Source organism: Ixodes scapularis, unplaced genomic scaffold (genome assembly GCF_016920785.2).
Source record: "Ixodes scapularis isolate PalLabHiFi unplaced genomic scaffold, ASM1692078v2 PGA_scaffold3__209_contigs__length_174095766, whole genome shotgun sequence".
Classification (NCBI taxonomy): domain Eukaryota; kingdom Metazoa; phylum Arthropoda; class Arachnida; order Ixodida; family Ixodidae; genus Ixodes; species Ixodes scapularis.
Window position 1 is genome coordinate 155,252,555 of NW_024609868.1, and position 23,824 is coordinate 155,276,378.

The 23,824-nt window shown below is 47.9% G+C and overlaps 1 protein-coding gene across 1 annotated transcript in view; it reads left to right on the forward strand.

Annotated features, from left to right (window-relative positions):
- The first annotated feature begins 10,467 nt into the window (after positions 1 to 10,467).
- LOC115318058 (tachykinin-like peptides receptor 86C) overlaps positions 10,468 to 23,824 on the forward strand; it is a 151,223-nt gene continuing 137,866 nt past the window's right edge. Inside the window, exon 1 of the mRNA XM_040210917.1 lies at positions 10,468 to 10,884. Coding sequence (XP_040066851.1) covers positions 10,469 to 10,884 — 416 coding nt within the window. The 5' untranslated portion in view covers position 10,468. The remainder of the gene's footprint in view (positions 10,885 to 23,824) is intronic.

Consider the following 23,824-nt stretch of genomic DNA (forward strand, 5'->3'; position numbering starts at 1 on the left):
GATGATGTTGTGGTCTTCTCCAAGTCATTCAGCGAACATCTCGTTCACCTGAGGATCATCCTCGGACGAATGAGGGATGCGGGGTTGACGATTAACCCGAAGAAGGTACAGCTCGCTTCTCCGAAAATCGATCTCCTGGGGTTTGTTGTCGACGAGGGAACCTTGAAACCGAACGACGAGAAGTTAAGGGCCATCCTTGATTTCCCTTGGCCGCAGGATGTGTAAAGCCTCCAAAGGGTTCTAGGAATGATTGGGTTTTATCGCCATTTTATTCCCAACTGTGCCGAGTTAGCCCGCCCGCTTAACCAGCTGCTGCGCAAAGGCTCGAAGTACGTCTGGCAACGAGAACAGGAGGTGTCATTCATCTCTCTCACTCGCGCGATCGCGGCGACTGCCAGTTTGCGACTGCCGGATTTGAACCTGCCGTTCGTGGTGCAAACGGACACCAGCGATTACGGCGTGGGAGCGGTCTTGTTGCAAGAGCACGACGGCCAATTAAGGCCCGTCGCCTTTGCGAGCCGCACACTCACGCCGGCGGAACGCAACTACAGCACCACCGAGCGAGAGGGAGTGGCAATTATGTATGCCCTGCATAAGTTCGATCTCTACCTGGATGGCGCTGTCTTTACCATCCAAACTGATCACAACGTTCTCGCCTGGATTCAGAGGCTGAAGCAACCAGCCGGCAGACTGGCCCGCTGGGTGCTCACTCTGCAGCGCTACTCCTACAAGATAGAGTATCGCAGAGGCACTGCGAACCAGGTCGCGGACGCATTGTCGCGCGCACCCGTGGAAGCTGACCGGGGGGAACTGCCCCGGGCAACCCTCCACCCACGAGAGCAAGCTTGCGGGAATGCAAAGGAAACGGGCGAGAAGGAGAGAGCGCTCGGTCACGCGCCGGAAACTGCTTCCAGGGGAGCCATCCACGCGGGGAAAAAGACTCGCGGCAATACGAGCGGCGGCGGAAAAGGTGATACTCCGCCTTGTGCGGCTGTGTGTGATGCCACAAATGAACAGATGAACGCTTGGGGTACTGTTGTGAGCAAGGAAGAGTTGTTCAACGAACCATCTGTTCGTTGGAAGCCCAGCGAACAGATGGTTTCTGTCAGCGAGTGTCGGAAAAGCTAGCGGGTAATGCAGCAGACGCTGGAAACGCTGGCACGGGACAGCGGGTGTCAGAAACGCTGGTGGGCGATGCAGCGGACACCGGGAACGCAGGTGCGAGGGTCGATAAAGAGATCGATTCCTCTCTGTTGGGTGAAAACAACTTGTTGCTCAGGTACATCCCCGAAATGGACGAACAGGAGGGAGACCCATCCCCCTTCAAAATCGTCGTTCCGCGGAAGCTGCGGCGGAAACTTATGAGGTATTTTCATGACTCGGCCCTGGTAGGCCACGGGAGCGGCAAAAAGACTTACAAAAAGTTGTGTCGTGTCGTGACCTGGCCAGGAATGAGGAGGGAGGTACTTCGGTATGCCCGCAGCTGTCCAGCGTGCCAAGTGGCGAAGCCCCGGGGAGGGAAGCCCCCCGGCCTGATGCAACCTGTCATCAGCCAGCGCCCTTGGGAGACGCTCGCGTGTGACATTATCGGACCACTGCCCCGAAGTCCACGCCGAAACCAGTATCTACTCGTCGTCACGGACCATTTCTCGAAGTGAGTCGAGCTTTTCCCACTCAGAAAGCTAGTGTCTGCAAGAATCTGGGAAATACTGTTGGAGACATTTTGTCGCTACGGTTTCCCTGCTTCTCTGATCACAGATAACGCGTCGGTGTTCACAAGTAAGGTCTTTGTGGACTCGTGCCGGTCACTCAATATCCAGCACAAGCGAACAACGCCTTACCACCCACAGGCGAACATCACCGACCGGGTGAACCGGAACCTGAAGGCGATGCTGGTGACACTCACCGGTAAGCATAAGGATTGGGACGCGAACATATCTGAGCTCGGTTTTGCAACCCGAACGACGGTAAATCGATCAACTGGACTGACACCCGCGTACCTGAACTTGGGAAAGGAGCTGACGTATCCCTTGGAAAATGGATTCTGAGAGTGTGGGCAGGCTGACCCCCGCCCCATCTCTCGCTACGCATTGGAACTCCGTGGCCGACTCGGGGACGCCTTCCGCACGGCCAGGGAGAACCTAGGCGCTGCCCGACTGGAGCAGGCCGCGCAGTACGACAAAACACCCCGCCACCTGGTTTACGCCGTTGGGGATCTGGTCCTTAGGCGAACACACCCTCTCAGCAACGCGGCGCAAGGTTTTGCGGCGTCTTTGGCACACAGGTGGGAAGGGCCGTACCGGGTCGCATCACGACTGCCACGTTTGACCTACCGACTTGCTCGCCTAGACACGGGCGAAGTGTCCGGCTCGGTGCACGTGGGCGACTTGAAGACCTACTGCCTCCGCGATCCTGACGATACTGACGGGGAGGCAGGCGGGACAAGCAACGCTGGAGAAAATCCCCGGAGATACAATCTCAGGGCCAAAAGGCGGTAGTGTATCGCATCCATTAAACACCTCTTTTTCCCACACAGAATGTCTGCCACCGGCGGTGCACGGGGCCGACCCCACCGCAGCGAACGCCGAACTCAGCCCTGGACGACGGAGCGGGTTTACTACCCCCGCTCGGGGCTTAGGGCTGGTCGCGGGTCCCGGAACCGGAGGGGCGACAATGGGACGCCCGAGGACTTCAGGCGCGTCCGGTCGGGCCGCGGAGGGCGCTCGATACGGTCGGCTGCCACATGGACTGTGGTCTCCGGGAGGGGGCAGTCGGTTACGCGTCCCACGCAAGGTGGAGGGACCAGTACCGCCCCTCCCGCGGGGTCAACCCGTCCGAGGTGAGGCCACCTTTTCGGGGCTTGACCCTGGCGGACCGGGACGACGAGCCGCCGGCCGTCTACACGGCAGAGGAGGAGGCGGCCCTTTGTCCGGTCTGCCACGTCTTGGTGGTGTGCCAAGAGGCCCACACCAGGATCAAGCTCCACACGGAGAGGGACCAGCGGAAGAAAGAAGCAGCGGCTGCGGCCGCTGCCACCGAGGAGGGCATCGAGGCGGCCCTCAAGCTGCTACGGAGGGAGGGGCCGGGGCTCCTGACTCCGGCCCCAGATTTGGTCCCCCCTGTCGCGCCGATCCCGCGGGCCCTGGAGCTTCCGCCGCTGAGGCAGTCCGAGCCAGTCCGGCCTGCCGACTTCATCGGCCCCTCCCCGACGGACTCATCTGCCACCGGGCCCGGAGGGCCTATCACTCGGACCCCGCCGTCGCCGTCCTTGATGGACGTTGTTAACTGTGTTTGGAGATTTGTGTTTGTCCTTTGTCCCTCTTGTTCCCCTTCTCCAGGGATTATTTTCACCTGGACTCTTTCTTGGCGGCGTCGGGGTCTGAGGATTGAGGAGGGGGGGGGGGGTGGTGTGGGGGCCCGCTCTGCCGCCGCCTGATTGTTACAAGACTCCGGCGGCCGAGGGCGGCTCAAGGGCGAGCCGTCGGCACCCTCGGTAGCCGATCGAAGCTTATCGTGGCCGGCTGGTTTCGGCGGCGGACGTCCTCGGCCCCCCTTCAAAGGAGCCCGACCCCCAAGGGCCTGGACGGCGTGGATGGGGAGCCGGGAGGACACCCACGTCGGGATGAAGGCACCCGTCGGCCTGGCGCCGGGAAAAGAGGGTTGCGAGGGAAAGACCGGCGGTGCTTGGAGGGTCGGTGGGGGGACGCGTGAGTGGTGCAAGGGAGTGGTGTGTGACGGACGGCAGAGGGAACAAACGTGGGAATACCGTGAGGTGCAACCGACAGAGAACTCATCAATGTGAGTGATTAAATGCTTATATCAAGAGTGGTGTTGTGTCACTCGGGGTGGGGGGAGCTGGACGGGGATAACCCCACAACTTGGAGGCGCGGGGGTTTTCATCACTCTGGATTGTAGCAGGGGTTTTCTCCAGATCCAGGTGGTGCCAGAGGATGTCCAAAAGATGGCGTTCACCTGTTACAGGGGGTTATATGAATTTGCGTGTCTTCCGCTTGCGTTGTCAAACTCGCCGTCGAGTTTTCAGCGGCTCATGGACATCGTGCTGGGTGATGCGAAATTTAACTTCTCTGTGGACTACATGGAGGACGTTGTGGTATTCGCCAAGTCATTCAAAGAGCACCAAACTCATCTTGAGATTAAATTGAGTGAGTGAGGCCGGTCTAACAATTAATCCAAAAAAGGTGCAGCTGGCAGCATCAAAGGTAAATCTTTTAGGCTTTGTCCGGTTGGGAGGAGGCGAAGCAACCGGCACTCGTAGCAGCCTTAGCGCGCGACACGAAAGACCAAAGGATCGTCGCTTGGGTTGAAGTGATCAGCAAGAAAGAGCTTGTCGATGCCCAGAAAGCGGATGGTTTTTGTCAGCGGGTGTTGGGTAAACTGGCGGAAATCACGGTTGACACCGGGAAGGCTGGCAGACGAGTTAATGAACAGTTTGATATATATCTGCTGGGCGAGGACAGCTTATTGCTTTGCTACATCCCAACGATCGATGAAGCGGAGACTAATGAGTGTCCTTCAGGGTGGTGATTCCCAAGAAGCTACGGAAGTGGTTTATCGGGTACTGCACGACTCGGCTCTGGCAGGTCATGGCAGTGGCAGCAAGACTTTTCATAAGTTATGCCGCGCCGCGACCTGGCCGAGAATGAGGCAAGACGCACTTCGATTCGCCCGCAGCTGTCCAGCCTGCCAGAAAGCGAAGCGCAGAGGGGGGAAGCCTCCGGGCTTGATGCAGTCGGTGAAGAGTCACTACCCACGGGAGACCGTCGCTTGCGACATTATTGGTCCAGTGCCGAGAAGTCCGCGGGGAAGCCAGTGCCTCTTGGTTATTACCGATCATTTCTCAAAGTGGGCAGAGCAGTACCCACTGAGGAAGCTAGTTTCAGAACGGACCTGGAAGAAGTTACTGGATACTTTCCTACGCTTCGTGACACCCAGGTGTCTCATTAGGGATAACGCTAGTTATTTCACTAGAAAAACGTTCGTGGACTCCTGCTTGGCGCTGAACATAAAGCACAAGAGGACAGCACCGTACCATCCCCAAGGGAATATCACTGAGCTAGTGAATCGGAATGTCAAGTGCATGCTGATCGCGCTAACGGGCAGACACCGAGACTGGGATGAGCACATCGCCGAGATGGGCTTTGCCATTCGGAATACCGTGAACAAAACGACTGATTTCACGCCAGCGTTTCTCAACCTGGGTAAAGAAATGCTGTCTCCGCTGGAGAACGAGTTTCGGAGCGACCAAGGAACATCAGGACGCCCGCTCTCTAGGTACTTGGAACAGCTAACGAACCGCTTGTCTGGGGCGCTGCACGATGATAGAGAGAATCAAGATGCCGCAAGGATCCAGCAAGTGGCGCAGTATCCATTGCAGCCGGAGTGGGTCCGTCTGCGATGTGGGAACCTGCCTGAAGTCGGCCCCCCTGCCACATCGTGGCCACATGGACGGCGTGGGTGTAAGGAGGGGCTGCAACTTCATCTCTCTTCGGCGTTGGAACCACTAGCCCAGACCAACGCCCGGCCAGCCCGACCACGAAGTCCCACACCCGGTCCGTGGCCACACGCAGCCGTCGGCGCCACGGGTCTTGGGAGCGCCGGACACCTGCTGACTGTGCGGGGTCCCAATCATAAATCTGGAGACTAACGAACTTCAGCTCGACCTGCTGAAGGCACAGCCCCTCCCGGACAACGTGGCGGCAGTGGTTCAGAGCCTGAGGGCAAGCCGCCCGGACCTTCTGGCTCCCACTGCCTTGGCCTCCGTCCAGCCAGCCCGGCCTCCCGATAACCGTGCCGCCGCACCTGTTGTATTTTGTGTGCGTGTTGCTTTCAGAGTTTGCATGCGTCTTCGTTCCGTCTTGTGCTTGTGTTTTACGGAACCAACGGTCTCCCCTATAGTGCTCCAGAAATTTATGACCCAGAGAGGGAACATTCCACCGAGCCACCCGCGAACGCGAACGGGCAGGCGACCACGGACCCCTGTGTAAACAGCACCAGCTGCACCTCGGAGGGGCGGCTTCTCGTCACTCGACACCGTGTACCCTCTTTCTCCTTCTCTCGCGTCTTCCCGTAACGTTGCTATGAAATAAACAGTTCTTCTTGAGAGTTGAAAAGGTTCGCTTCGTGTCTGTCTCTCTGGAACAGCGGCTGGCTGATTCCGAACCACCATGTAATGAAGTTAGCCGGCCATTTAGTAACATCTCTTTACTACTACAATACAGCACCAGCTGCCGCAGCCCTCGTCGAACCCTCTACCACGATGGCCCCTACAAGATTGGCCGCCACCACCTCTTCCGGCGCAAGCCATTGGGCCCAGTGTCGTCCCTGCCCCCTTCGTCCCCTTCGACTTCCAACGACGCCATCATGACCGAGGTAGAAGAATTCCTCGGCCAGACAAGTGAGCCCCCGAGCACCCGGGGCCCCCCGGAGACCGGACCTTGGGGGGAGGGGGGAAGGGGGGAGTGGGAAGCCGAGGAGGAAAACGGCGCGCGGGGGGCAGATGCTGTCGCCGGCAGAGCGGCGTTCGAGACGTGGGCACATTTAGTTTGTGACGAGGCGCGAGCGAGAACGGCCGGCAACGCAGCAACGCCCGAACGACTGGGCGACAAACCAGATCCACGGCCAGTACTAGGTCAAGAAGTGAAAGGAGCAGTAAAACGTTTTCACACATCTCCTTGAACGTGTGACTTCTTGGGAGGGCGGACCAGGCAGGGATCGATTGGGCAGCAGTTTAATAGAGCCACCCACAGAGTCATGCACAAAGTGCTAAGATTAGCGCCAACGAAGTATACAAATATCCGGGTATCTCGACGTACCGCATTGTTATTTTCATATTATATTGGTATCTCCCTCTGGAACTTTGTGACTTAATTCAAACATCTTGGTATTCATATCACTTTTTACATATCATGGCAAGCTTGCGTTGATAACATTATTGCAAATACCACCCTATGCTAGAATGCGTGAAGCAAAATTTTACATTAGTATGGGATCTTAAGGTTATTTTTGTGTAAAAACTGTATTACATCAGAAATTAGAGTACGACGCATCGATCGGGGATCTCGGCCACAACTCTTGTATCTAACCTTAAAGGGCAACTCCGGCCAAAACTCAAATTACTGGTATTGCTGTAGTGACACAAAATACAGCCGCAGCCAAAATATTACGTCAATGGGACGCGGCATTCTCAACTAATGCCGATAATAAAAATGCGACCCGCCGTGAGTCGCTGCTCCTTAGCGGGCGGCCAGCGGGTTGCCGATGGCTCAAGCAACATTGGGCCGTGACGTCAGTATCGTTTTCTGTTTTTCCTCTGGTCCGGGCGTTGCGCGAAGTGCGCTTCGTTGAGCCGCTGCCACCGCTACTTCGGCTTGTGATTGGCGTTTTTAGCCGTTGCTTTTATCTGTAGCCCTGTAGCGTCGGTATAGCCTTTTGTTTATTTGCTTGTGAAAACTCCAAGACTCGTTTTAGCGAGCAACTCGGTGCGCCCAAGACTGCCAAGCTATTCCTCGAAAGATAGCGAGTGCAACTTGCAGCGCTTTGGGCTGCTCAAACAACCTGCTGCGCAACACGGAAGTGCTTTTTCACAAGTTTCCAACGGACCGGAAATTGGAGAAGGTGTGGATGAACGCTGTTCGACGAGTGGACTTTGGACTTCGGCTTTTACGCGCCCGAGAAAAAAAGAACGAAAAAACAGACGTGTACAGCCCAGCACACGTGTGTTCGGGCGCCGCGGCCCGCGCCGGAGAGCCTCAAAGCTTCGTGCCTCGGACTGACCCGCAGCGCGAAAACGAGAGGGCCCCCAGTACTGTACGTCACTGGCTGCGCGGCGTAGAGCAACGCCGCTCCATCCACGGAGCCCCGACGACAATTTAGGCCTAGCGACGAGTACGGAAGACCGCGCCCACGGCGACAGCCGCCGAGTACGGCACCGAACGAGTTCACTCGTTTTCCAGTCACTAGCTTTTGGGTATACAAGCGACGAGTACGGCATAGCGCACGCACGGCGGCGGCCGCCGAGTACGGCACCGTACGAGTTCACGGGTTTTCCAGTCGCTAGCTTTTTGGTATACACACTAACTCTTGCTACATACGCTGGATAACTACCACATATACAGAATTAAAATAAAATGAGCTTAACTCCTATCTTTAGATAGTTAGCGCAACAGAGGTAGGTGCCGCTCGGCCTGGGTACTCGTCGAAAGAGAACGATCTTGACGTCACGTTCACATCCCGGCTGATTTCCAGAGTTGCCGGGGCCTCGAGCGGCTAGCTCCGGTTTTATTGGCCGCGCCCCCAAACAATACTTTGAGGCGTCGATATCTTTAAAACTGCGCATAATAACGAGAAAAAAAGTACACCTTGCAATTCAGGGACGCTGACTGCACTAGAAACATTCATAATCCCTAAATCGAAAGTATGGACCGGAGTTGCCCTTTAAGAGCCTTCAAGATCAGGGTGCGCTATTTAATTTTTTTCTAGTAGTCATCATACCGCCCATGTTTCTTTTATGAATGCTAGCCTATAGACTACTTTTTGTTGTATTATGCATACCTCGTGATTGCGTGTGTCATAAAGTGTATCACACTAGCCCTGGTCCAAATGACAAGTTCCTTTCTTCAGCCCTCTCTGTATATTTCATATCGCATCAACCATCAATTCAATGTCGGAATTTATTACCATCGTATCACTGCCCAAATCTACTCTTCTATACACAGAGCTTCATCCAAATGGAACGAAATGTCGGCATATTTAGTGTTAATATCATAAATCGACTCTTATTAAGCCTGCCATAACCAAGATTTTTTGTTCATGTAGACCTTAAATGTTTATGTCGCCAATTCATATTTTATAATAATGTCGCTTTTATCCTGTATTTTCCCACTGCTGCGTAATGCTTCCGGTCCCTGAGGACATGGAAATAAAGAAAGAAGATAAACACCGGTGGCGCGATATCGGTTATAAATTTGCTTATTATTTATTATTTATACAAAATATTGCCGGATAAAAATACGTTTGAAGTAAGTGTACTTGAATTTAAGTACTTTTTAAAATAAATAGTTGTAAATCTTTGATAAATTGTAACTCAATAAAAATTACGTGTTAAAGTAGCCTACATGACCATTGTAAAAAGAAAGGCCGCATTAATGTTTATCAAGATAAATCACTCTTCTCGGGTATAAATATGTTGTATATATTAGTGGCCCTTCCGTGAGTTACAGGAATGGTCAAACTCCCCCAACCTCGAACGCTGAATGCATCACCGAGGTTCCCAAGCGGAGTGTGTCAATACGTCTATGACGATCTGTATCACGTTGCACTCCCTCCTCATCGATAGAGTATTAGGGAACCCAAAAATAGCGTGTTGCTAAAAGTGGTACGTCCGGCCCGAGACACTCACCCCCTCAGGTGTACAACCCCAAGACGCGGCCCACGTTCACGGTCTATTCCCGCATCCTGTACCAGCGCTATTCAGGTTAAGCTTTCATTAGCTCCCGTGATGGATGCCCCGGAGATTCGCCTAGCAGACTGACATCCGCTACCACTTCGGCGCAAAACACGGGGAATACGGCAATTACGTCCCCCAGTGACTGGCGCTACACTTAGCAGCCGGGTACTGGCGTCGCTCCATTTCCCATGTGTCGTAAAGTGCTGCCGTCCTGGATTTCTTTGGTCGCCTGCTTTCCCTTTTCCCCCACTCTCCCGAAGAAGGACGCGGTCGACGCCAACGCCGCCAAGCGCGTGACGTCCTCCGTGACGTCACGCGCCGTGTCCTCCCGTTTTTCTTTTCCCGGCCTCGCGGGTCGTTGGATTCGGAGTGCGCGGTCCTCGTCGCGGAGTCGTTACCACGTGCTCCGAGCTGCCTTTCACCGTCAAGGCGCTCCGCACAAAACGAGGCGACTACTTGTGTGTGCCGCGCGTCGCTTGTTTCCTCATCTCGGCTGTTCGCGGTCTGGCTTGGCGTTGTCGCAGTTACAGCGCACAACAGCCCGTGTTGCCGTCGCGTGTCCGCGGGAACCGCACGTTCATGTGGTCTGTTGGCACGGAGTGGCAGCGTGGATCTGGTTACTCGCACGTCACGTTGCACGCCGAAGGCTTAGGCGTCGTGTTGCCTGGATGTGCTCCGACCGCCTGCGTCTGTGAGTTAAGTTTGTTGGCCTCGTGGACGAAAAGAGCTCAAGAAAAAAAAAAAAAGGTTCACCCCCCTCAGTGTGAATCATCTTCAGTAAGCTTTTATATTGCTTAAGAAGACGTCACCTGGAATCATTTCTATCTTACGTCTTTAAAGTAAACACGAGAACACTGACACCCTTAGGAGTATTCATTTCTCACATCATAAGCTGAATAATTAAAAAAAAAAAAAAATCCGGGAACGTTTCAGGCTTTTTTTTCAAGAATGGAGTCTTTTGTCGTTGACATTTTGGAGGACATTGCCAACATCACCGGCTTCATGGAATCGCAAGACAACTATTCTCTTATTCTGGGGACGTTTTTAGCTTCTTCCAACTCTACGTCCGCGGTCGCTCCCAAGGCCAGCAGAGAACGTCAGTGGGTGCTACCAGCGTGGATACAACTTGTCTACGGAGTCATGTTCGGAACTATCGTGTTTGCCGCAGTGTTTGGGAACGCACTCGTCATCTGGAGCGTCCTGTCTCACAGAAGAATGCGCACTGTGACGAACCACTTTCTCGTGAACCTGTCGGTGGCAGACACCATGACGGCCGTGTTTAACGCCATCTTCAACCTGGTCTACATGCTGGAAAGCCACTGGGCCTTCGGAGAGCCGTACTGCGTCTTCAGCAACTTTATGGCGAACCTTACGGTGGCGAGCAGCGCTTTCACCATGGCAGCTATGAGCATCGACAGGTAAGGACAAACATTTTTTTTCGTTGACTTCTGAAGAAAAAGAAAAAAAAAACACTTAATAACTAAAGGTAGCTTTAAAAATGGTATTAAGTAAAAGCATTCAGAACAACTTTTGGCGCTAGAATATAAAATGCCGTTAGAGTAAGCAGATGTAGTTTATATATATTCGCAATGTAATGCATCTTGCGGGATTGCACGTAATTTTTGTGTCATCTTCTGCAGTGCGAGTATATTATTTGCGGCACGCATTTGACACGCGCAAAAGATGTTGAACCAAACATTTCCCAGTCTAATGCCGTTTATTGTCGGCGGTGGGAGGATATTTTACTGGTCAACTAATTGGTGGTGGCCTTATTATTCGGTTGAATTACTCGGCAGGTGCGCACGATTGAGAGGACCTCGTGGTTTATTGGTCACATTGATGATATCATGGTAGGGCCACGAATGCGACAGTGTTGTACCAATGTAATTTTACCATCATTCTTCGCAAAAGAGTTTTCATTTTATTATAATCAAATTGACAAACAGACAAGAAAAGAAGGCAACATGTTGATCAAGAAAACTGCATGATAAATAGTTTACATAATAACACGCTATTGAACCCATTTGGTAAAATAACCTAGTTATTATTAAATGCAGCCGAGACAACGACGTTGATATTTTATATTGGCTGGATTAATATGTACAGTTGTGCCAGTCGACATTATTCAGTATTACTCCTACTTTCAGATATACTGGTTAATATCCTAATTTTGGTGGTCCTTTTTATTTAATCTATACCCCATGTTGTTATGTACTGCGAGAACTCTGTGTAAATTCTGCTATTCTTAAAAGCTAGATGTTCAACTTAGCCCATCGTTCTCTTTAGTTCGTCTCACATGTTTTATTGGTGTATGTTAATAAACGGAGATATAATTTGTCAAACCCATGCTTGGAAAGCCATATTTCAAGTAATGATCCTGTTCCTGTTTACTTTTTTGTCGTTAGCGTTGCATTAGTTGCATATACCTTCTACTTATTTAACAGCAATGCGTAAGCACAAACCAATATATTTTGGTGTTTTTTTTCTTGTGTGTGTGATGCTATAAAGTTTAGCCTTCTGTGCCTCACTTGATTTATGTCATCTCAAAAGATTCATACTTTTCGAAACATTAAGATAAATATATTTTTTTATTACGTTACGTATTCTGCTACATCTCTGTCAGCTTCTTAGAACCGACCCACATGGGATAAGTTAACAATAATATGCCTTGTTTGTTGTAAAGCGTCCTGGTCTGACGGAATCCATCGAATTGCTGGATTCGAACAAGCTTACGTTATGGTTAGTTATGGTCATGAAATTTGTGTCATCGTAACTAAAAGACTATTTACTACAACGCATATTATATAGATTTTTTTTTTAAACTTTGGGGGAGCTGTTATTTTTATTCATATTACACATACTAGATTACTTGAATGTATAGGGAATACGCAGCTATTTATAAGTGCATACTTTACTAGACATGTTATCCTGCGACATCACGACATTAGAATACTATAAATAAAACATATCGTTTTTTGTTTTGTTTTTTCAAATTTTCAACGTCCAGGTTTTTGATTTAAATTCTGTCTGAGAAAACATGTTGGCGATTAATCGCCAAGTGCTCTAGTGGAGACTTTATCTAAGAGTTATTTTTGATTTTTTTTATTCCCATGATAAATGAAAATCTGAAATTAAAGATTTGGTTTTATATCTTACGGCTCGAATTTTACGATTAAAATATTTTGCTTCTCAAATCTGTTTTTTTTTTTTAAATTGGAGCAGCGCAGTTTGTTATTAACAATTAGTAAACTATACTCTTCTGAACGCGTATACTTTCTTAACTCAGCTATATTTTCATTCTTTTTTCAATTTATTTGATCTATAATAAAAAAAGACTCTAAAATTTTTATTGATTGAAATATATGCTAACTAGTTTGACTAATGTGGTTTACCTTTTCGCTCAATATTTGCTCAATATTTGCCCGGAGCGGAGAATAGACCCCTCTGTGGTGTCATTCGTGATAACCTGCATACTGCCCCTCTATGCAGTCGGAGCACGTACCGGTATTTCGTCCTTGGTACTTAATGGTGAGATGGCGGTGGGAAGAATTAGAAATGTGAGTAGCGATCCCGAGGAACATGTCGCCAGCATGTGCGGGATGAGTGCTTGAGCTGTGGTCTGAGCTGGTGACGCGCGTCATGGCACTTCTAACAGAAGGCGACGACGTCGCGTCGAAACAAAAATTCTCCGCATCGTGCCAGTACATAGAGCGCCTTAATACACACGCACTTTGGCTTGAGTGGCGACATCTCTGGCATTTTTCTGCCCAATCGTGGTTTATTTCTCTTGAAGTGCGCGATATCCGGTGCGACTAGCTCGAGCGCGTATCCTTTGTAAATGCTTATAGGCCATTTTACCGCACAAGCCACGCACCGAGTGCTCCACCGCATTGAGCGCGCTGATCCACTCAGTGCAAGATAGATTGTCTTCACCATGAGAGAGACGTACATGTAGGCACCCCAGTTATACGTATGGCGCCTCAGTGTGCTTCCGCTTAGGGTGATGCCATTGTTTGTAGTGTCCGATGCCGAAATACATTAGGGTCAGGAAGGAAATTCGTTAGAAGATAATAAACCTCTATCGGTATCTCCTTGAAGGCACTGCCGATTTTAAGCTAATTTCAAATAAAGAATAGAGCGGCAAGTACGCCAAATGTTATTTTGAAAAAATAATAACAAATTAAAGTGGAGAACCAAACAAGATCGTTAAAGGGATAGCCTAGGTAAGGAGCAATCCGAATTAGCGGCCTCTAATATGCTTGTGCTTTTAATGCGAAACCATTAACTGCCCCATGAAACGTAGCCGGCGTTGGCTGTAGCCGTTGTCTGTAGCAACGAAAAACGGCACCTAAATTCCCATTGGCTGAGCTAAACGGCAGCTAAATTTACCTTCCCAATAAAATGCAAAGAAAAGCACAGCGACGCAGATGCTTCGTCAAGGAAGCCACGTGAAGCCGGCGGGGTTCGCCGCGCCTGCGCAGTGGGGGAGCGTGTTGTCACTGCCGGAGCTCAGTGTGCGAAAGGAAGACGTGGCGCGCTGCGTGGGGGAATGCTCTCGCATTCCTGCACGTAAGCAATATTAAGTGTCTCTGCCGAATTAATATATATATATATATTAATTCGGCAGAGACACTTAATATTGACGAAATGAATCCCTGGAGAAGGGGAACAAAAGGGACAAAGGACAAACATAAGTCCTTTGTCCCTCTTGTTCCCCTTCTCCAGGGATTCATTTCGTCATTCTTGTCCAGCTCGCTTGCACCTTTGCATTTAATTGCATTATAATTATACACTTAATATTGCTATATATATATTAATTCGGCAGAGACACTTAATGTTGCTTACGTGTAGGAATGCGAAAGCATTCCTACACGCAGCGCGCCACGTCTTCCTTCCAAGAAGGAGAACAAAATTACCACTAATTATATACATATATATATAATTAGTGGTAATTCTGTTCTCCTTCTTGATCGGATGCCGACTGCATGCGCTTCCAAGAAAAAAATAGCAGATACACAGATAAAAGAAATGCTTCCGTAGCACTGTCAGTGGCAAGAGATCGTGCCGGGCGACGCGACGGCGCGCGCTTCGGAACCAAGAGGAACAAAAGCGGCAGGAACGACGGCCCGAGAAAGCATAGCCATTCGTTAGGCAAGCTGTATCGCGCTCCAACGCGTATTCATATTATAATCGTTTCGCCATCACGACTGGATCAGCATTGGGGACCGATGCCGCTTGTTTTTTTTTTACTCATTGAGCTGAATTAAAGATCGATGATTGGTGCTGAAATCCATTGTGGCGCAAGATGCACACATAATTTATTTTGTGCTTGGAAAACAACGTAAGTTTTTTATACAAAAAAGAAAGGACTGTGGTATAATTGTGTTTGAAGTGTGCACTTTCAAATTTTCAGTTTGCGGGTATGTCCGTGAAACATGTGGTAACACGAAAGTTTTACCAAATATAATAATCTAGAGACGGCTGTAAATGTTGTAAATTCCTTTATTCGAGAATTGTTTTTTGCTATTTAAATGATAAATTAATATATAAATGCACTGGAGCACTAAATTAATTTATTTTATACACGGTTTCACAGAAATAACGAGGTCATTTTGTTTTCTTATCTTCATTAACTTGCGTACCGAACTAATCTGGACGTCCTGTCCAATAAGTAAGACCACCACAATATAGTCTTCAAGCGGTGAATCAGTGCACAACGCTCGCTGAAAAATTGAATTTTACCAACCAACAAACATTGAATATACAAAAAAAAAATCGTATTAATTAAGGATGGGACGATAACCATTACGATTCGTGCTCAATTGTCTTAAATTTGCTATATATACTTATAAATATTGGATATTTGCAATTCCAACGGTTTCAGTAGCTGGCATTACACTATAACTAATTCAAACATATTGCGAATCCAGAGCGAAGCCTCCATATATTCATCGATTGTTTCTCTCGTGTTCGTTGATTGATGCAAGAACTTGATGTACAACTGCCGCACGTCCTGCGAACGAAATCACGTAGAGGTGTAACGTAAGTGCTTGTTTCAGGCATCTCCTCACTATCTCAACAGCATAACATCCACACATTTACCGAGGACACAATTCCAGATAAGGATGAGTGCACCATAGCCTCCTTTATACTCACACAGCCTGGCAGTTTGGCGACGAAGCCATAGAGTGCCCGGTCACAGATTTGGGGCGCGAGGATCCGGTAGCAGAGAGCATTTCTCTGGGAGTCTGGTAATCAGCGCACAGTTTTTGCAGCGGCGAGGACCCGATACACGGTTTTAAAACCCGACGAGAAACGAAGCGGTAGCGCGAGGAACGCAGGGAGCACGAGTGGACGTTCCATCGCTCGGGAGATTTGTGTTTCGGCGTCTCGCCGCAGCGGGGTGCCAGCTATATGCGTCATGTCTGCCACTCTACCTTTTCACTTTCGGCGGTCGCTTCTCGTGGAGATCTGCCAGGCGTTGTCAGTAATGAGGAGGCTAAGGGTACACAAAACGACTACATAGCGTTCCTACGCACCACTAGTGTACAGATTTCCAGCGCTCTTTTTGCTTTCAGTTTCTGAGTGAGCTCACAAAAACGTGGCAATCGATTTATCCACTCAAGGTCGGTTGTGTTTTCCTGTGTAAAATTTTTATAGATATAGCTTCGAATGATGATTGTCTTTGAAACTGCACTTGCAACATTATAATTTATCAAACAATAAACACGTAGGATAAAAAATGAAAGCTTAAATATTTCTGTTTTGGTTCTCTGTTTATGTTTTTATTTTTTTTATTTTTTATTAACCTATCTTGCTCTTGAGACTCCTCAGTTATTTAATCTAGTCATAGCGATGCTCACCCGGATGTAATGACATCCTAGCCCATAAAGCAACCAGTGAGTTAGGTTTCTAGGCACCACTCTCCCCTTTTCTTTTAAATCGCTCCTAAAGTTAATAAAACATAAGATAAAATCCTGCATTTTTAGTTTTAACATAATACGCGTTTATTCTACCTGCTTCTTATGATTTGGTCACTTCAATTTTTAGTGAAGCACTAACTTGCACTGAAATTTCAAACATCGAAGGGGATTTGTGTGTAACGAAGAATGAAACGCAGGGTTACACCTTTAATTCGCTTCAAGAGCCTGATAACTCTACCACTTCCGGATGATGATGTTAAATTGCCTGTCATAGTTTCCGGACAAACAAGAATTACTGTAAACAACACAATTTTTAGAGGACCAAATTTTGACTCTCAACGTTCGCAACTTGGGAAATAAAAAAAAAAAAACAAAAAAACGGATCACGCAAATATGTCATCCTTTGATAACAAACACGTAACATCGGGTCTGTAGCCGGGGAGGTGAAAACCTAGGCCAGCAATCCCCCCCCCCCCCCCCCCCCCGAAAATTTTTCTTTATTTTTTTCTTACACCGCGCGGCGCCATTGTGAACATTTTTTTTTGCGGTCCGGGAGGAGGGGGGGGGGGGGAGAAAGGGCACTAGCGCCCCCCCCCCCCCCCACACACACACACACGCACACTCCCTAAAAAGAATCGTGGCGACTGGCCTCTGTAGCCCTTCAGCCTAAATCGCGAAATTTGTGCCCGTGACATTTTTTTCAAGTCTGAAACTTCGCAAAATTCGAGAACTCTTGAATCCGTGAAATAAAGTCAGTTAGAGACATTAGTTATGTTACGGCGTTTGGTTGCTCCAGACGCTTTGTACGCACGTTTGAGATTGGTTACATTGTTTTTGTTCTTGCGGTTAAACAAATATGGTGTTGCTCAGTGTCGAGTTTCGGTGTTATGTCAACCAAGTCTGTAACAAGCACCGTGTTTTTTCCTCATTTGATAAAGGCGTAAAATCGACGTTGTTGTTCGTAACGCTCAAGGCGGGCTTGTCATTTCCGATAGAGAAGTGAGATTGGGAGAAACGTAGATCTAAAAGAAAGGGTGAGGCAATCACTTGTAAAACATCGCCATTTGCCACCTGTTTAGTGTGTCTAGACAAGGAAGGCTCGTTGTACAACTAATATGGCAAGTTTCTTCCAGTTTCATGAACTCTAGGAATGGTAGGGTGACTAGCGAAAGTTTCTCTAAGCTACTGATTTGTTTACGTCAACGCAAGCTATCTGTCAATAACTAAACTCTCAAGTTACTGTGCTAGAATACTAAGGTCCTGGAAATCCAATACTTTTGCGGGACAGTTTTGTTCTAAGCAAGGAAAGCTGAATCATATTAGCTTTCGACCACGTCTAATAACTATACAACATTCCAAATATCTCTCTATACACATAGTTCCTAAGAGAAGCGATGTTTATTTTGGCCACGGTAAATGAACTATGCATCGCGTAGACCTCTAACTCCGTGCGGATGTGACGTATACCGCATGTTGTGAAACCGGGAACGTTAAAAACATGACGTTACCCGAATCAATAGATAATCGAGAAAAACAACAAATTCTTTGAGCCGGCGTCCACTCACGCCTAGTATCGTTAAAACCAGAAATTGCATTCTAAGCGCCTGTAGAATCTATTTGAATGAAACAAACTTGTCAGAAAACAATGTGTTCTTTCACGCTGACAAGTGCTGTCTACTGATGTAATTGCAACAAGCGTCCACAATAACGAGTTCCGTTTTGACGATGGACGTCGGCTTAAATAAATTTAGTTTTTTTTTCTATTATTTTTTGTTTAGGTAAAATCATGTTTTTAAACTTTTGCATTATATTCCTTCCGCTATCTCCACAAGCTTGGAGAGTTTGGGCTTTATGCAACGCGTAGTTTACTTACCCGGGCCGAAAAACACGGTTCTACTTTTTGGGAAATCACAGTACTTCAATTCGCTCAACATCAAAAACAACTGGGCTTAAAAATAACCAGGCGGGAATGCTGTTTGAACATGTGGGAACCAGAAGTAAGGTTTTACACATAAATATATTTACAAGTATTTACAAGCGGAATGAGACTGCAGTTCGCATCGCCCGATGCCGCCGCCGAGCCATCCCGTTGGTGTCTCGAGAAACATCTGCCGCGCGTGTCCCAATCTCAGCGCTTGCCGACCTCTTCGTCGTCTCTGTGGCACAACGACCGCAGATGCCCCCCCCCCCCCCCCCCCCCCCCCTGGACAAGTGGCCTGTGGCACTTGCGCTGGAGGCCTGGAGTGGGCGACAGCGTATTTTTGGGACATTGTGGGAGTTGTGTCCAAAGGAGAAACGAAGGCGGGCCTTAGGCGACCTAGGGAAACGGTTTCCCGACGACCTTTTAGGAACACCGTGTAGAACTTCGGTGTTCTGTCCATAACAGGGTATGGTCCGTCGTAGAGAGGTTTGAGGGGTTTCTGGGGAGAATCCCGTCGAATGAATACATGCGTAGACTGGGCGGGGGCAGGGTGTATAAAGACTTGCCGCGCAGTGGGTTTTTGTGTTTGTGTCGGGCGTAAATATGACATTGCCTCCCCAAGTCGTTGAACGTACGATGGTAGCGACAGAGTGTTCGATCCGACCATGGAGATGGTGACGTCTTACGAGGGCTGGAGGGAGAAAACCGTCGTTGCAAGCGCCCTCGAGAATGACGCCGTGACAAACCGGGTTGTTGACGGGCTTCCAGGCGAAGATTGGCTACCTCGATAGTCAGCTTCTGCAAGTACTTGCGAAGTTGAGTAAGTTCCGATGTCACACCGTGTGCTGTTTGTACGACGTTAATTGTTGGTCCCGCAACTTCCACCATCCGGTCTGCTAACTCAGCCAGTTCCGCCAGTGTAAGGCAGTGCGCCGCTGCTAGTCCAACTCGAACGGCTGTCGGGAGACGTTGCAAAAATAATTCCCGCAAGATGGCAGCGTCAAGGGACGAAGCTTTGTCACCTAGCAGATGTTGAAGGTGACGTAAGAACTGCGTCGGTCGCCTGTGACCAAGCTCTTCTGCGCTCAGAAGTTGTTGCAGGCGGCGCTGTTCCGAGGCGACGAGCCGGTTGACCAGGGGTGCTAAACTCGTCGAACACAAAGTTTGGGCCGAAGTTCACGGAACGCACCGATTGGACGATCCCGACGATGACTTGGCGCTTTTTTCGGCGGCGTCCAATCGGCGCGCTCCGCTAACTTGGGGCTCCAACTTTGTGTTCGACGAGTTTAGGGCCCCAGTGCGTCCTTGAGGAAGTCGTATGAATGCTCGCCAAGGGGGGCGAGTAGAATGTCCCTCACCTCGGTAGCGGCTTCAGGAGGAAGAGCGTCGACGAGCAGCTCAAACTGTCGAACCGGCGAGGTGATTCTGTGCAATCTAAATTTGTTTTCGTGTTGCACGTACCAAAGAGTCGGATCCTGTGCCCAGAACTTGGGCAGAGACAGAACCGCTGTTGTTCCGATGACAGGGGCAGCAGCTGCTGATACCTCCGTTTCCATCGCTGGGGTGATCACGTCCGCGTCACCAATTATGTGGGAACCAGAAGTAAGGTTTCACACATAAATATATTTACAAGTATTTACAACCGGAATGAGACTTCAGTTCGCATCGCCCGATGCCGCCGCCGAGCCGTTCCGTTGGTGTCTCGAGCAACATCTGCCGCGCGTGTCCCGATCTCAGCGCTTGCCGACCTCTTCGTCGTCTCTGTGGCAGAACTACCACAAACATATTGTATATTACCACAAATTGCATGTAATGACATTAACTGACATTGGCTCGCATCACACAAATAAAGATGATTATAATATAGATTCGAATATCCGGAAGCAAGCCAGCAACAACGGCGAGCCCTGGGACCTTTGTCAGAAGCCATCTCATTTGACAGTTTTGTAATATTACACTTCATTCAAGCAATACTTTACGTAAACAAAGAAACTGAACTTTATAACGCCGATCTTTACTCAACACCTTCACCAAAGTATTTCGTGACTGAAGTGGAATATTAAAAGAGTCACAAACAAGAGGGTTTCTGACAAAGGTCCCAGTCCTTTTCTTTCTCTTTGCTGGAATCCTTTCTTTTATACATTAATTTTAGCACTATTATTAATCAATATTTGAACAATGCCAAAAATGCCTAAATGCAAAACAATAGAGCCATTCAGGCTGTCGCCGCGTCCTTTACATAAGGTTCAGCACCCCACGTATGCCAAAAGCGCCAGACTGGCGGGGTCTCCCCACAGCGGGGGGTGGGGTTCTTTTATATACATTTTGCCGGAGGGCCTTCATATCACGAAAACAATGGCGATCCCTCGCTGCGAAATGGAATTTGCCCAAAGAACGGTCTCGGTGTTGGCGCAGCGGGAAAGCGCATTAACTCGGGAAACGTGCTCGGTGTATCTAGCGTGGGCGCTTTCGGGGCAGGCTAGGTTGGACTGCGCGGTCGCCTTCGGAACTTTCGACTGGCGTTGTTTTCCGCGGGCTCTGTTACGCTATTATTTTATTATTGAGGAGTTAAAAGCCAGAAGGCTTATCTGAAACAAATGAAAGCAGAACAAAAATCGGTATTCATGAACAAGCTGCATCGCGCTCACATTCATGAGGATAAAAAAGAACGCGACGTTATTGATTTTTCTTGATCCATATATATATATGTTTTTATTTATTTTCTTGCAACTAGTGACAACAAGTTTTGTCAATTTGAAAAGTGTACGTGTCCGGTGTTGAATCGCTAATATTTTTTCCCGCTTTGTAGTGATAAAACCCGATAAAAAATAGTGTAAAAAGATTTTAAAAAATCGGTTCGCGGCTTGTTTAGAGTTTTTTTTTTATCAACATCAAAATTTTAGGCACTAACAGTTTAAGAAAGGCAGGGTGTACCTATAAAGTCCAGGTTTATTGCTTTGTGACTGGTTTTTCTGTCTTCTTACCCTCTAATACTGCATTCTGATGGCCGGTGCTTAGATGAGAACACTCAGAAATAAAGGGTGTGATATTTGAGACTCCTTGTGCCATATACGCGGGGCGTTCATAAAGTTCGTATTATCGGCACAAAAAAATTTAAAGGAAACGTAACAAAAAAGCATCAACATGAGCGCGCGTCCCTCTAGTTTCCGCACAGTATAAACATCCCATGCTATAGTAGCTCGGAACGCCGCTAGGGAGACAAAAAAAAAAATGGTACCGCCCGTCGGTACCAAGCACATGTACTGTTTTTTTTTTTCATTTGAAGTGAAGCAATGCCAAGGATTTTCATTCCAATCTGGGAGCATTGTTCGGGGACAACGTCCCAGTTTACGACACATTTGGTTAAATGGCACAGACGCATCTAGTGTGGCCAAATAAGAGGAATGCATTTCAGGGACGGCGACCAAGTGATTGCTGAAGTGGAACGATTCCTGAACATTCAAGACGAGGAGTTGTATAACAATGGCCTCCGGCATGTGGTGCATCGCTGGAAAAAGTGGGTAACTTTTGGTGGCGAACATGAAGAGAAAGTCTCAACTCTTACTCGAGTTTGATTGCTGAATCTCTATTCCTTAGTGACAATAATACGAACTTTATGAACGCCCCTCGTATTACACCTCAAACCTACATTTCGACGTTCATTCTACTGACGTCGAACTAACGATACGAAACTTTATGAGCGGCTTGACAGCCGTGATTTAACTTATTAAATAGCTCATGTAGGGCATCAATGACCACAAAAGAAAAAACAAAACAAAAAAAACAACAACAGAGTTTTTCCATCGGGGCCAACAAAACCTTGAGTGTTTTACTGTAATCTTTAATACGTAAATTAGCAATTGTAATACGTTTTTTCACTCAACTATCAAGACGCTCGTAAAAGATGGTATGGCAGGTTCGACGTCTGTGAACTGAACGTCGAATTGTAGTTTTAGGGGCGTTAAATATGGGACAAGGGGTGTAAGTCCTACACCCCCCATTTCTGAGGGTGAAGGCTCTTTGAACATGCTATGCCTTGCCTTTCTTAAGCTATTAATCACCATAGTTCGTAAATCGATTTTTTTTTCTTTTGCGGAAAAATGAATTAGCGTACATTAAAGTATTTTTACATCAATTTTGTGGTGCGCAAAGTTTTGGTTGTCATAGTGACGTTATGTCTAAAGTTGGTAGCTCATTTTACCCTTCACGTCTGAGTGAGTAATTTCAAGTACTTTGTTTTCGATGATAGGCCTAAATATTTATTTTTATTAACGTGAGTATTTTAAAACTAACCTGTACGCAGTGAACTCAAATTGACCTACTTTAAGAGATTCTAGAATCTCTCGCGATAGCGTTTTTTTCTGTATAATGTTTGTCGTGCTTTGCTGTTTCGACGAGAAAACAGGGGCCCCCAGTTATATGAAATATGCCGCATAGTAAATCTGAAATATCTTCCATGGTGAAGAGCATTTTTGCCTTGCAGATATTTTCGATTGATGGTGCACAAGGATGTTTTGATGCGACGCGTGATGTTTCCTTTCCGAATGCAAACCTCAGCGTGATGTAAATTTTGAAAGACAGATTTCGTGCGGGGATCACAGAGTGTTGGATGCCTATACACGAAAGAGATCCCGTCGAGTGTTTCCACGTCAGGGCACAGTTTAACATACTGTATATTCCAACAGGCTGTACCTCATATTCGAGGTGAGACATAACGATCGGTGGTCGGAACTCTATATTTATATTTTTGCCCCAAGTTCACGAGTGAAGCGCAAAAATAAAAGCCAAATAACTGCTGGGCACTATTTGCGTAATTCGCATGGATGTCACTCGCTTCATTATAATTCTGAGCTATTCTTTGTAGATTACACCACGCTAAGGAAGGTAAAACAACTGAAAACTCGAATAAGGAAGTAATAATAATAATAATTATTATATCAATAAGCATGTTTATTTACTGAAGAGTTTAATGCTTTGTATCGTGTCAGTCAAAGCCTAGCTTGGCTTGTATGACAGAAACCCAGTCTCCAGCGAACGCTGAAAAATTAACACAATATAATTCAAATAAAGTACAAGTACCAATTACACATATCAAAGAGTTTTTCTTCTTACTTAGATGACACAATACAAAAATATATCTAACACTGATTACAAAGGGGAAAAATGATGTAAAACAGTTCAAAGCGTACATTGGTAAAAGATGAATGTCAATGTTGCATGCACATTAGAATCACTATAAGAGTCTAAGGACTTGTTTCATTATTTTTTAGTTCAACTCGAATATGTTGTCAGACTATTAAAAATGTGTGGCACGTGGAATCGCCGTAGTCGTCTCATACCTTATTGACATTCTGGGCTCTTCAAAACAGGTTGTATGTTTGAGTGTCCGAGGTGCAATGTATGGAATTTTAAAACTGGGACTCAAAATATATGTATATTTTTTATTTGTTTTGCGGGTTCGCCGTGTATGGGGCAGGGGTAAAGGCGTGGTGCCTGACAAAGCTTCTGTCCTTT